We start from the raw sequence: 15180 nt of genomic DNA on the forward strand, positions 1-15180 counted from the left end.
GTGTCTATCGCAACCGTTGTTTATTTTTAGTGTTTTCACTTCATATACACTTATATTTGTTAATGCAGCATCAACATACTAAAACAATATCCCGGAAAGAGAAAAATTAATGCAGTTGAATATAAACCGTACTTTCGTTTGGCAACTGATCATGCATGTACGATGTGTGCCTAAATTTAGTTTTAGTGCAGATTTGTACATACGACACAAAGACACATTTGTATTTTACGGATCATTTCGCCTTACAGGACTGGGTGGGTCACGTAAGATTTCGAATGTAAAATATATTTTAATAAACAACTAGTAGCAAGATGAGTTGCAGATAATTGGTCAGTAACCACATTTGTACAAAATATTTTGACCTGTAAATTCTTTCCGGCTCAATTTAACAGTGAAAAATGCCCATAATATCACTTTAAACATCAACTACCAATTGTTTCTGTTTGTGAAAGTATTGTTCATACACCTGAGCATTGTTCATACACTTCAATACTTTTTTAACGCAACACTGTTCAGACTTGAATATTTCATTTATATATCTATCTATCTCTGCATACTTCCAACCGCTCTTTCGAGTATTATAGGCAGGGAAGAGGTGCGCGTCAGGAACATTAGTGAGAGTGAAAAGCAAAAGGGACCCAACAAGGAATGTTGTTGGGTAGTGAGACTAAAAAGCTTGAAATCTCCAGAAGAATGGAGAGAAATCAAGTGGTTAAAAGAGTTGGGTGAAAGTGACAGATAAAAGTGAGGGTTAAAAAACATCATTTAAGAGACTAGTACCGAACATTGACCACTGCCCTCTTAAACTTCACTGGATCTGGTAGGGTAGCGTTATCAGCTGAGAGCTTGTCCCATAGTGTGATGCTGTGTGAGAAAAATGAGTAATAATGGTTGAGTGATCCTGTCTGTACTTTTTGTAGATATAGTGGGTGCATGTGTCTAGTGAAGCGGATTGGTGTTTGTATATATTGTGGTAGAGGTATGGCAACAAGGTTGTGATAGATTTTGTAGAACACGATGAGTCTGCTGTCATTTCTACGATCTGCGAGCGATCTCCAGCCTACCATGGCCGAGCCACTGGAAAAGGTAGAGTAATCTCGCTGCACCCAGCGTGCATCCCGGTTCTGCATGCTTTCCACTTGATTGATGGCAGTTTTGGTCCATGGGCTTCAGACAGTGGAAGCGTACTCAACTTGTGGTCGGACCAGAGACTTGTATGCGAGTTCTCGTACCTTTTTATTTTGTGTTGTAATGTTCCTTTTAATGAAGCCTAGTGTTTTGTTTTCATTTTTGGTGATTCTGTCAATGTGTGTTTTATAGCTGAGGTAAGCAGAGAGATCGAGTCCAAGATATTTAGCATCACAGACAGATTCAAGTTATGAGTTAAAGATTGTGATCCAACATTTTACATGTGATCATAAAATACCAATAAATAACGGATTTTCATAATCAGAGAAATGTTTGCAGCTCAATACTTCAGAAAAGTGTCCGGTCAAATATTGTACTTAGCACATATAACGTCCAAAAATTACCTAAAACATAACGTATTTTATATGATATTTGTATCAATAGTTTAGGGACATAAATGGTTATTCTAGAAAACACATATGACTAATTGCATACTATGTCTATAAATAAGTATTTGTTATTTAAAAAATTTTTTTTTTTAGAAAGTTGAGTATGCAAGAATTGCAGGATATAGGATCTATGATATCTGATAACTGATAAAATTAACATAACATATTTACATTTAGTTTTGATTATCACGTATGTACCTAAATTATAATGATGCGCTAAGTTCAAAAACTAAAACTAAATCCGTTCACAATACTTGTGGAGAACGAAGGTACACCTACCCTTAAAAATTGAAGATGCATATTTATTACATTATGTATTTTTAAAGAACATGTTTTCATTTCATACTTTGTATAACTATGTATGTTATCTAATCAACAGAATCAATTAACAACGTTATAATGTAAATATCCATTATTTGATTTTTGTTAGAGCCTAAATCCTCTAAAAGCATACAAGCATATAAATAACATCTGCCTTGAAAAAACGGTGAATAATGTTTTTCATGTGCTAAACGCCCACTTAAATGTAATTATCATTATCTTATTGCTTATCAAAATTAAAACAAATGTGTATTTTACCCTCTTAAATGCGATTAAGATTTTTATATTACAAATATTACATGGTAAATCTTAAAATTATTTCACCAACTCTTCAGTGAAAATCTGACCTGCTGAAGAATAGAAATATTGGTAAATAAATAGTTCATTCCCACAATACCCGGTAAGTAATCTTTTTTTATAATTATCACAACTTACTTTGTAAAATAACTCAGACAAACAATATTTGCATTTAAACAGTTAAATCAAAGATTAATTTCTGTCTTTGGAAAGTGATGTGTGTTTCTGCGATACTGTGGACCGCTAAACCATTGTATGCGATTGGCTTTTCGTTGTTTGTGATGGTAGATATTTTCGGAGACGAACAAAAAATTTATGTCGTTCATAAACACACTATAAACATAAAGAACTGAAGAAACGTCGTTTGTAAATATAAACTTGTACCCTTACCGTATTGTATCATTATAATAATACACGTCATGAGAAATTAGTGCATAAGTTTTATCAATGGACCCTACCGCCACAATCGACAGTGCGGTGCTGTTACATGTTTGCAAGTCAACACAAATACAGCATTCAATGTTTAATTATGATATCTATAAAATACATATAACAAGTGAAACTAGATATCAAAGCTAAGAGTTTGTTAGGCGTTGTTTCACATACATAAAATACGTGGAATTGCTAGATTTTTTGTATGAACAACCATTTCCAAACTTCGAGGGGATTTTATATTTTTGATTTGCTCTTAAAATATGCGAATAAAACGCGCACACAAACCTACATTCATAAAATATTTCAAATACAGTTGACCAGTATTGTCTTCTACGAGAATATAGCTATATGACCATTTGTATAGTGTATTGCTCATTATAATCTCATTCTTTTTTCACTTTATTCATACTATTTTTCAGATACCTCTATTATTTTGTATGAAAGATAAATTTAAGATTCTAGTTACAGAAATCAATACTCATGTCAAATTAACTGTTTACTGATTTATAAATAACATCAAAATCAAAAATGTGTTTTCTTTTTTGTATGATACAAATGTAATTGAATGTCAAAGAAATTAATTAAATGTATTTACAAAAATAACATTTGTTCGATTATGTTTATAAAGACAATTCATTACATAATTGAAAAATAAATGCTTAAACAAAACTAAATCATCATTTGAACCGATTCGAACACAGTCAGACTTAATCTTTACTTGTATAGTTTATACATGACGTATGAAGCTTATTCGAATGCGATTATAACACTTTTCGTTAGAATATATCAAATTGACTTTCTAAATATTACGTGCAATGGTCACTATATTAACATGTTGAAAGCTTGTTTGGAATTTTAAACTACTATTTCTTTATTAATATCCACTTATTGGTTAACAAAGTGATATAAATATCTATTGGCATGGAGAATATGTTGACTAAAGAACGAAAAGTTTGTTGTTTATAGTCATTTTTAGCTCGACTTATCGAAGAGTAGTAACTCACCCCGGCGTCGGCGTCGCCGTCGGCGTTGGTTAAAGTTTTGTATAAAGTCAAATAACTTTAACACTATCAAAGATAATTAACTCAAACTTGCAATACTTCTTTATGGCAACACGACAATTGTGTATGTGAAGTTGCATAACTCTGTCAGCATTATTTTTAGAGTTATGCCCCTTTTTATACTTAGAACATTGAAACATTTGTTAAGTTTTGTGTTTAGGTCCACTTTATTCCTAAAGTATCAAAGCTATTGCTTTTATACTTGCAACACTTACTAACTATCATAAAGGGGACTGTGCAGGTAAAGTTATGTAACTCTGACTGGCATTTTGACAGAATTATGGCACATTTTATACTTAGAAAATTGAAAATTTGGTTAAGTTTTGTGTTGTGGTCCATTTTACTCCTAAAGTATCATAGCTATAGCTTTCAGACTTGGTACACTCGCTAACTATCATAAGGGGACTGTACAGGGCAAGTTGCATAATTCTGGTTGGCATTTTGACGGAATTATGGCCCTTTTTTGACTTAGTAACTTTGAATATTTTGTTAAATTTGTGTTAAGATGCACTGTACTTCTAGAGTATCAAGACTATTGCTTTCAAACTTCAAATACTTTCTAACTATCATCAGGGTACTGTACCTGGCAAGTTGAATTTGACATTGACCTTTGAATGACCTTGAATCTCAAGGTCAAATAAATAAATTTTGCTTAAATTGCCATAACTTCTTTATTTTTGATCAGATTTGATTCATACTGTGACAAAACAACGTTTACCTTACATACCACAATGGACTCCACCCAAACCATCCCCCGTGCCCAACCCCAGAATCCCCCCCCCCCCAATTTTTTTTTCCTTTTTTATGCCCCCGGTAGCGGTTGAACTGTCCGTCAGTCTGTGCGTCCGTCCGAAAACTTTAACATTGGCCATAACTTTTGCAATATTGAAGATAGCACCTTGATATTTGGCATGGATGTGTATCTCATGGAGCTGCACATTTTGAGTGATGGAAGGTCAAGGTCGTCCTTCAAGGTCAAAGGTCAAATATATGGCGTCTGTCCCTCTGTCCGAAAACTTGAAAATAGCAACTTGATATTTGGCATGCATGCGTATCTCATGGAGCTGCACATTTTGAGTGGTGAAAGGTCAAGGTCATCCTTCAAGGTTAAAGATCAAATTTGCAATATTGAAGATAGCAACTTGATATTTGGCATGCATGTGTATCTCATGGAGCTGCACATTTTGAGTGGTGAAAGGTCAAGGTCGTCCTTCAAGGTCAAAGGTCAAATATATGACGTATTGCAATATTGAAGATAGCAACTTGATATTTGGCATGCATGTGTATCTCATGGAACTGCACATTCTGAGTGGTGAAAGGTCAAGGTCATCCTTCAAGGTCAAGGTCAAAGGTAAAATTTTGCAATATTGAAGATAACAACTCGATATTTGGCATGCATGCATATCTCGTGGAGCTGCACATTTTGAGTGGTGAAAGGTCAAGGTCATCCTTCAAGGTAAAAGGTCAAGGTCAAAGGTCAAATTTTGCAATATTGAAGATAGCAAAACAATATTTGGCATGCATGCGTATCTCATGGAGCTGCACATTTTAAGTGGTAAAAGGTCAATGTCATTCTTCAAGGTCAAAGGTCAAGGTCAAAGGTAAAATTTTGCAATATTGAAGATAGAAACGCGATATTTGGCATGCATGCGTATCTCATGTAACAGCACATTTTGAGTGGTGAAAGGTCAAGGTCATCCTTTAAGGTCAAAGGTCAAATTTTGCAATATTGAAGATAGCAACGCGATATTTGGCACGCATGCGTATCTCATGGAGCTTCACATTTTGAGTGGTGAAAGGTCAAGGTCAAGGTCATCATTCAAGGTCAAAGGTCAAATATATGGCTTCAAAGCGGCGCGGTAGGGTGCATTGTATTTCACGAACACAGCTCTTACAACACTTACAACACTTACCTTACATACCACAATGGACTCCACCCAAACCATCCCCAGGCCCCACCCCAGAATCCCCCCCCCCATTTTTTTTTCTTTTTTATCTTCTTATTTTTGAAATGTAATTTAATAAATGACCACCCACCCACATTATTCCCCCTTTCCATCCCTTCACACAAAAATAATTTTGTTTTTGAAACATGTTAAAAAAAACACAAACATTTATTTTTATGATTTTATTTTAGAAAGACCTTCCAACCATCACACCCAAGTTATTGCTATCAAACTTGAAATATAATCTTATTAGTTTGTTTATGTCTTTACAAATGTTCAATAGATTGTCGAAAATATACCTGAACTCAGAATCGTCTATAATTTACCACTTCTTTAAAACATGAGCGATCAATATGTTTAAAATTATGGTCCTCTGCCAGTTAGAATATGATTATATTACCTTGACCTTATTGAATATGAACAATTTCCCCATTATACTGTCAAGCACTCGAAAAGTCGAGCGCGCTGTCTTCTGACAGCTCTTGTGTTATGCATATCTTCTGTTTGATTTATTGAGCAAAAAACCTTCATGTAATGTAAAAATAAAAAATAAATGATGCAAAAATGAAAAAATATTGCTATGATTTCTGTTTAAGAACAATTCCACCAATATGCTACCCATTTGTTGCAATAGGTTTTTAACTTGAATTTATCAATGCCAATACAACGCTAAAAAATCTGAAGATATTTTAGGTTATACGGAATGGCAGCATAATTTATGTTGAACTTCCGCGTTTAAAACTCCATTAAGCGGGATAGTTTGACAACAATGAATCCAACTTGCATAAAGACCTAAAATATTACGATTTAAAAAATAAATTTTAAAGATTGTTATTATTACTCAAATTGTAGGGTAAGAAATCTGGATTGAAATAAATAATTTGCATGGAGTTATTTACACAGCTTCCACCGGCTGACTTCATTATACGTAAAGTAAGATAATATTACCAACGCGCTAATATGATTGTTGAAATGGTTCAATACTTCCGAATTAATTAAGATTATATTAAAATAAGTTATTTCGTGTGTTTTTTTTAATTTTCGTGTCAAACTCGAATGGATATCATGATTGGCAATGCCTTGATTTGTGACAAAATTGTATTTTAATAACACAGATCTCACGGAAAAAAGTAATACATTAGAAAAAACAGTATTGATATGTCCGAAATACAATTCACTTGGGATGTTGATGCGTTTAGCATAAGCAGGTCGCTCATTGCATACAAGCTTCATTTTACATACGTGCAATAGCTTTAACTAGCCTTGTGCGTCACTGTTTTGTCACTTTTAAGGAACTATTCGATTATCTGTGTCATGCAAGGAATTTTTCGATTATAAGAGCGTTTATGTTTCAACGTTACATTTGTACAAAACTATAGAAGCCTATGTCAATCATTTGATCATGAAAGTAGCCAGTTTTGCCCATTTGAGCATTGTTTAATGTAAGCTAGTAGAGTTTTATTATCCAATGTTACATCGTAAGTATTAACCATTGCCTCTTACAGTTTTGAAGAATACGATTTTTAAAGTTTACATTTTAAAATCTATTTTAAGCTCTATTGACTCGCGTTTTAAGCTTACCGGATCAATTTGTAGTCGGAATTAGGGTCGGAAAGAGGGTGTCCCATGGTTATTATCCCCCGCCATAGGCGGAGGGATATTGTTTTGGCGTTGTCCGTCCATCCATCCGTCCGTCTTTCCGTCCGTCCAGCTCTTTTGTGTCCGGAGCCATATCTTAGAAGTGCTTTGGCGGATCTCATTGAAACTTGGTATGAGTATATATATGGATAAGAGGAAGATGCACGCCAAATGGCATTGTACACCATCTGTTAATAACGGAGTCATGGCCTTTGTATCTTGAAAAAAATGCTTTTTGAGTGTCAAATATAACACTTTTGTGTCCAGAAGCATATTGGCGGGGGACATTAACTCAACGAATTTGCTATTTGATATGAAGTTTTATGAAAATCTTATCAGCGTTTTAGAAGATATCGTTCGAATTGAAGTTTATGCAAGAAGGAAAGCCAAGGACAGGGAAAAGACAAACCAAATGTAAATGAGATAGCGAAATCCACTTATAACAGTTGTACATAATCAGGCTCTGAGTACAAAAATAGTATTTAATTCATAACAACCAAAAAGAACTAATGCAAAACGATTACATAAACAATTTAAAAGACATTGACGCATCAGCTTACGCCCGTAAGTACATAGAAAAATAAAACGAATTCACACAAATGTATACTGTTGATTTACATATATATGCAAAAATAATGCTTATGCTATAAATGTCTATTACATGTCAATTTATTTACATTTCACTAAATAAAAGTATTGCCATTATCATAATTCCTTTCTAGGCTGACAACTTTTGCAGTGGTCTTATAAAAATACATTTATTAATATATACTCAAATCTTAACATTAACGTAATTCTCTCAATGCAAACACTACCAACATATAAAAAAGAAACGAACTTTATGACCTTATCTGAAACAGAAATATCAAGCCTGAGTGTAAATAACCAACATGTTCATCTATAAGATAAAGCCACACACCTTATTTGGCATTGTAAATTTAAGTATAAATAAGAAACATATGTTATCTATGCCAATTAGAATATATCTGGTGGTTACAAGGTATAAATCGGTCTTTTTGCGCTTTAAAACTTGAAAATAATCGCGTTTGTCGAAATGGACGAGTACGTCTAGAAATCCTACCTTCGGTTTTAAAAGCGGTACCGTTTGAAAAATAATAAATTACTTGCCAACTAGGCTATAATTTTAATGACAATTTTGCACACTTTCAAACTGCATCTATATGTATTGATTAACATGTATTTCATTTCAAAGTCAGAGGCAAGGTGTGTGGCTTAAATCTACGATGTTTTGCTAGACACTAGTTTATCCAAAACGCTGCATAAGTTAAAAAAGCGAACACTCTCAATCTGCAAAATGTTATCAGAAAAAACTCTTCAGACATTATCAACGCTGATTTAAAGGGGCTTTTTCACGTTTTGATAAATTGACAAAATAAAAATAAAAAGTGTTTCAGGTTCTCAAATTTTCGTTGTAGTTGTGATATTTATGAGGAAACAGTAATACTGAACATTTACCATGCTCATAAATATCCATTATCTGCATCTTTTGACGATTCAAAAACCTGAAAATTATAAAGCGTTATGTTTTGTGACACTACGAGGATTGCTTTTATAAAGTATAAAATACATCACTCATTGTATAAGCATGGCCGAGTGGTCCAAGTGTTAGAGTTTTACTCCAGAGGTCAGTGGTTCGATCCAGTTGAGGGTTACTCTTTTACTTTCTTTATCTTATTCTTGTGTTTTTTTAATGGAGCTTCTTAGATCCAATGTTTACATTTGTTAATATAAAGCATTTAATTGCAAACTTCAATATCTTCCTAAATCTGTGAAAAGGACCCTTTAACACATGAAAAGATAAGTCGATAGCACACTCAAATATGCCCAGATAGATTGTAGGTGATTATAGCGACGTTTACTTTTTGCAATACATGGTATTTGATATGTTGCAAAACGTTACATTTATGCAAAACTAAATGCAAACACAATACGGCCGTACCTCAGGATGTTTGTCAGCAATGCATTTCGGAGCGTCGTTATATTTATTTATTCTGCTGATATCATATTTTCCTACAAATATTTTTCCAGTCTTCACATCAATTGACACGGTAGCCTCGAAACGTCCTTCACCAGGCATCGTTTCAAATTTCAGTTGGAAATACTGTAATTCCGATTTTGTATTATCAGAAAAATCAGCAATACGCCCGTCATTGTCCTTACTTTGTTTGAATTTCAATACATGATCATTGGATATCAACTGAACTGCCGTAATAACCTGTTGAAGTTTAAGCTTGTGGCAGAGATGAGAGAAGTTAGCAAGCATCTTGTTGAATGACTCAACAATATGTTCAGCGAGTGCAGCCACGATGCTGTCAGACGTGGATACGTTTTGCCAATTAAGGCAAGCACACCAGTGTGGTTCGATGCCAGCATCAGAACAGCTTCGCTGTTTGGGGATCTTGGAAAAGAGGGAATAGGATTTCCTGTCGGTTGGCTCAAACGTGTTCGTCTCTTCAAGAATGTCCAAAAGTGTCTCGTAAATATCAAAAGGAGTGGTCAAGCGATCAACACTTTCAAGAAAATTGGTGTACTTGTTCGGATGGTCTTTTCGAAAATCGGGTGGAACAAATATACCGAAGTAAGGCATACGTTCCTCCAGCTTTCCTTGCTCGGTTTGTCTCAGCGCTCCGAACCTTGCACCATGATCACTCATCAATATTATGAACGTGTTCTTGAAGAGATTTAATGATTTCATGTATTTAAACATCGCCACGTTACCATCGTCTATTAGACCCACACACTCGCTTCCATCATGAGTGTAATCCGAAAAGAATCCAAACGAAAATATCGGAAGGCCTAAGTTAGTTCTCAGCGATTCCATCAACCAATCAAGAAAAACTGTGTGCGTTCCCTTGTTCCCGTGACAATGTCGCTTGTTATTAAGCTTTTCAATTTCTACTTGATATGGTCTCATATAATGGTGAACAGGCTGTTCTTTAAATCCAAGCATTCTGTATGTAAATGTCCCTATATAGGACATATCCTCACCCCACTGTGTCACATATCCTCGTTTCTCGAACCGTTTCCAAACGAATTCCAATATTTCATCAATCGGCTTAGCATTCGTGTGCCCTCGTCGCACTTCGGGGATTTCCGTCTCCTTTCTTCCGGTCAAGATCGGCATTAACGCTTGAGGGGTACCGTCTCCAACGATGTTATATTCATTAAGAATGTGACCTCCCAACTCGTTAACAAAGAATTCGTGGGTTTTAGGTAAAAATCGTTTCACCATGTTCCTCGACATTGAATCGAAACCGTACATAAATACATTGTATTTTGCATTTGGGGGCTTCTGTTGTTCGTTCGTTTTGCTTCTTCCAGCAATGCCGACATGAATATTTGTGTAACTTTTTCCACTTGAGGATGTACACGAGGATTTAAATGTATCCGTTACAAGACCAGATCCGTTTTTAACATCTTTAATTGTTTCCAGATATTTAGTGTTGTCTTCATCGTTTACTATCGGCGTTAACTCGCATTCAATTTTCCCTACAACTTTTTCGGCTTGCGAAGAAATATAAAACCGTCCACTATCTGTATAAACCCAGTTCACATCGTCAGAACATTTCACGGGAACGCACGGTTTGAAATAGTTCTTAAGTTGGTCAGTCCAGAGCGGTAAATTTGGATGAACGCATCCAGATCCTGTGGTGTTACTTCTACTCGCATCCAACCATGGTCCACGCAATTTGAGTAAGTTACTGATATATTTCCTTTTATCTTCACTGCTTCGTTCGAAAGACATAAAACTTCTGACAATATCATATTTTCTCTCACCGCGGAGACCAACTCCGGCCAAGAAATATATGCTCACAAATATTATGGACGCTGCAAGTAGTTTTAACCACAAACTTGCCATTCGTCCCCTCTTTCTACAGCACCAAAATGCCATTTTGATTGTTCGTACTCGTAGGCTTTAGATCCAACTTTTGAAGCCTCAATAAAACAGCTATGCTATCAGTTCCCGTTATAGCATTTCCATTCGCATCCGCTCGCACGCTTGGAGTACTGTGCAGTATTGTGCAACCTGCCAATAAGAAAGATTTATTGAAAACGTAAGCGAGATAACAAAGGTTTTGTCAATAAATGTGCGTTTACAGTGACAAAATGCAACTGATAAAAATTGAATAAGGAATAATGCTGCGAGCGTTTTCGATAAAAGGGTGATGTTTAAATGACTTTCCTTCCTTTAACGTAGTAAGTCTTATCGACTTAAAACGATTTAATTGCATAAAAATTAATTAATAAATGCAAAAAATAAATAAACAATTACAATATATTAGCCAATAAAACAAAGAATGTACTGTACACTGCAGAACGACATATAAAGCAAGTGATACTTAATACTTAGAGTAAACAGCGTTTGTATGAATAGTTTGTGTGTCGCATTTATCAGTTTTTGGACAAATAAATGTAACAGGAGTCAGTTAACCCGTTCACAGTGCAGGATCGGGTACCGTTGAGGCCCATAGGCAGTGAAACTTTTGTGACGCACGTCAAGGCCACTTGTCAAGTCATAAGAATAGACTAAGTAACTAAGTAATTTTCATTTCGTCAAGGTCTCATGAGGCCCCTTAAAGTCGCGAGGCCCATAGGCTGTTGCCTAATGGGTAATCCGGGACTGCCCGTTCACACGTTTTTTGGGCAAGCTTCTCTGATCTACGCCGTTCTCCAACACTCAGTGAATGTGTTTTTGAACTAAATAAACAACGTCTTCGCCAGTTACTAGAAATAGTTTATGACAATTAATCATAAAAGTCACGTGGTATAGTCATGCGCTCGAACTTAAGGCGCTCAGATTGATAAACTTAGCATTCCGGACCTATTGTAACGCATGGTTTAAAGTAATTCGTGACGCATGGAAAAACCTTATCCGAGACTCATTGCAAACCTTATCTAATGTGCATGGCAATCAATACACACGATAAACATTGTATATTGACGCATGGTAAAATATTAACTGAAACACATGGTAAAACCCCTTTTTTGAGATGCCAGGTGAAACATTATCGAGACGAAATGTAAAACCATATTCGTGCTTTTATATATCAAGGTTTCGATGTCGTCGGTCGCTTGCAAATCACCACATGAACTTTGCGCTATTGCATCATCGGTTATATATATTTTTGTTCACACCTAGGTGTATATCGCCTGTGCTCGGCTAATTGTCCTTTAAAGAAGGCTTTGAAAATAATAATACAACGCACGTGCATGTGTATAATCATTACATTTCGTTTTTTGAATGACTGCCTTGCAATAATTTCACAAATAACTTAGGATTATTACGCGATAATATAAACTTATTTCTTTTTGACGTTTTATGTGTTTGCTTTTAAGCCGAAAACATATTTTTCAAGTTTCAACGGAGTGAAACATCGCTTTGATGCTCTATTAGGTCATCATTCACTCAAAACTTCCGAAATGCTTTGCCTGTTTAGCTACGTTATATTATCTCCCCACCACTGCTTGTCATAAGAAGTGCAATTACTATATTAAGCCTCTTTCTAAACTTTGAACCACGTCATGCGAAAATGGGTTTTATGACATATGCGGAAAACGTAGCTACAAACCAAGCTTCAGTCGCGCAGTCTGATCATGGCCTTCGGAACACACAGGTAAACGAATGATTCGTCACGCAAATCAATACAAAATATGTAACATAGTAAATACTTAGTTGGATTTTTTGGATATAATTGGATTATCATCAACACTAGCTACATTGTTGGTATGTACGGCATGTACAATTTCCTAGTACGTAAATAGGGCAATAACTTTCTAAAACAATTTGCTAATGTTCACCTTATAATTATGCAGCCTACATGGACATATTTTCATCAAATTTATAGGTCCAATAGTGTCCAATATACGACATTCATAGAATACTTTGTATAAACGGACACTACATGTAATAACAAATAAAATGACATCCTATTCAAGGTAATCTGACATTACATTTAACAGAGTAAAGTATTTCCTGGCCTTGCAGCAAAGACCATTGACATTTATTTTAATGTGCCTAGTAGTGATAAAAGGGCACGTGCGCGCATTATCCAATCAGAATTCTGCCTCGACTTCTAAATGAAAGATAATTCAATTTTTTGAGTGGAACACATAAAAAAATGCACATGTTCATTCAATGAGAATCATGCATCTAATTCAGATTATCAATTAAAAATATCTCAAACAGATAATAGCAATTTTATTTGTTTAACGTGATATGTTAAATGAAAGGGAAGTAACTTCAAAGAACATCATATGAACAGATCGATGTTATAATATGCGCCTGTCCACCCAAGTGTTGCAACATACTTTTATAACTTTTCATCAAACTGGAATATCATTCGTATTCAAGATTTTGCCTGGAAACGAATTATTATTCAAAGGTATATTCAAAGCCTTGAACAAACATTATAGAGGAAAGGTTGACTATATGAGTGTACCCAACCTATACAAAAATAAACATGAGCCGTGCTCTGTGAAAAGCGGGTTTAATGCATGTGCGTAACGTGTCGTCCCAGATTAGCCTTTGCAGTCCGCACAGGCTAATCTGGGACAACACTTTCCGCAAAAACTTTATTTTTGCTAAGAAAAGACTTTCTTGAAACGAAAAATATCATTTAAGCGGAAAGTGTAGTCCCTGATTAGCCTGTGTGAACTTCACCGGCTAATCTGGGACGACACTACGCACATCCAATAAACCCCATTTTCACAGACCACGGCTCATATATATTTAAAAATATTGTATAAAAAGTGTTATCACATTCGGATCTATAGTTCAACTGTTTGTGAAATGAAATTTCCTGTAATTAAACAAATTCCATTATTCCACGAACATTCATTGAAGCGGAATGACCATACAAAATGCGCAGTTCGGTCTATATGGATGCTTCATATAGAATTTCATCAAATTGTGCATGTGCTTTATATATATATCTGTCATCAAAACGTTTTCTCTACATGTTTATACGTTCAACATGTTCGAAATGCTAAAATCGTGCAATACGGAGACCGTTCATTTACTTAGGAAACCGCTTAGAATCTTAAGGCAAATTTTAGGGTGTTCATACACAATTATTTGGGTTTCTGCAGAATATAAAAAGCAAACAACATATTCAGTTATGAAAACACCTTGTAAATCACGCGACATTCCTGTATACCGCGAGTACCATCCTACGTTGTCAGTAATATTCCATATTCACACTTGCTTCCTTAAAACCACGAAATTAAAATAAAATGAACATCACTCAACAGCAGACATGAGAATCGTTTCTTATAAATGACAGTTAAGGAAACTTGGCGATTCCATATAGCCCTCGTTTTGGGGAGAATGACGTGAAATACGGAACTCGTATCGATTTCGGCGCATAGAAGCCTGTGAGCTGAGTACTTGAAATAATACTGTCCGTTACTATAGCGATATTATGTCTTGTCGTGTGCAGGTCTTCTTTGCGTACTTCACTTAATCTCTCTTGATTCTAGACAGGGGCTGTTGGTCAAGAACTGTGTAAATAACTACTGTGAAATATCAGCGGGAAAAAATATAACCACTAGAAAACGGTACATGTCAATAACTATCTTTAGAAAAAAGATAAGTAGGCGTGAATAAAAAAATGAAAATGTCATAAATAAACTGATACACACGTTGAGTTTTAAATAAGTATCAATTATTTGCTTCAGGATCTTTATTTCCATCGACAATGATCAAGATCTGAAATTAACAATGATGATAATTATATCTATAAAATGATAATTAGAGAAATGATGCTATACTATCCTGTATATCCCCCCAAGTCTTTGGGTATGAAATGTTCATATGAAATAATATTACACTTTAACTGAAGTTGAAACAAAGACTGATAACAAAAAGTACTGGGAACATTGGAG

General features: G+C 35.1%; 2 protein-coding genes across 2 annotated transcripts in view; one reads left to right on the forward strand and one right to left on the reverse strand.

Moving 5' to 3' along the window:
* Positions 1 to 15180, forward strand: part of LOC127835190 (G2/mitotic-specific cyclin-B3-like) — a 284803-nt gene that overhangs the window by 244783 nt on the left and 24840 nt on the right. The window lies entirely within an intron of this gene.
* Positions 7744 to 11319, reverse strand: LOC127835186 (uncharacterized). Its single transcript, XM_052361494.1, has one exon. It carries the CDS (start codon positions 11186 to 11188, stop codon positions 9209 to 9211), a length of 1980 nt encoding a protein of 659 aa, XP_052217454.1. The 5' UTR covers positions 11189 to 11319; the 3' UTR covers positions 7744 to 9208.

The sequence above is a fragment of the Dreissena polymorpha genome, chromosome 6, assembly GCF_020536995.1.
Source record: "Dreissena polymorpha isolate Duluth1 chromosome 6, UMN_Dpol_1.0, whole genome shotgun sequence".
Taxonomy (NCBI): domain Eukaryota; kingdom Metazoa; phylum Mollusca; class Bivalvia; order Myida; family Dreissenidae; genus Dreissena; species Dreissena polymorpha.

Excerpts from the sequence above, each read along its gene's own strand:
- LOC127835186 (XM_052361494.1), bottom strand. The coding sequence starts at position 11,188 with ATGGCATTTTGGTGCTGTAGAAAGAGGGGACGAATGGCAAGTTTGTGG.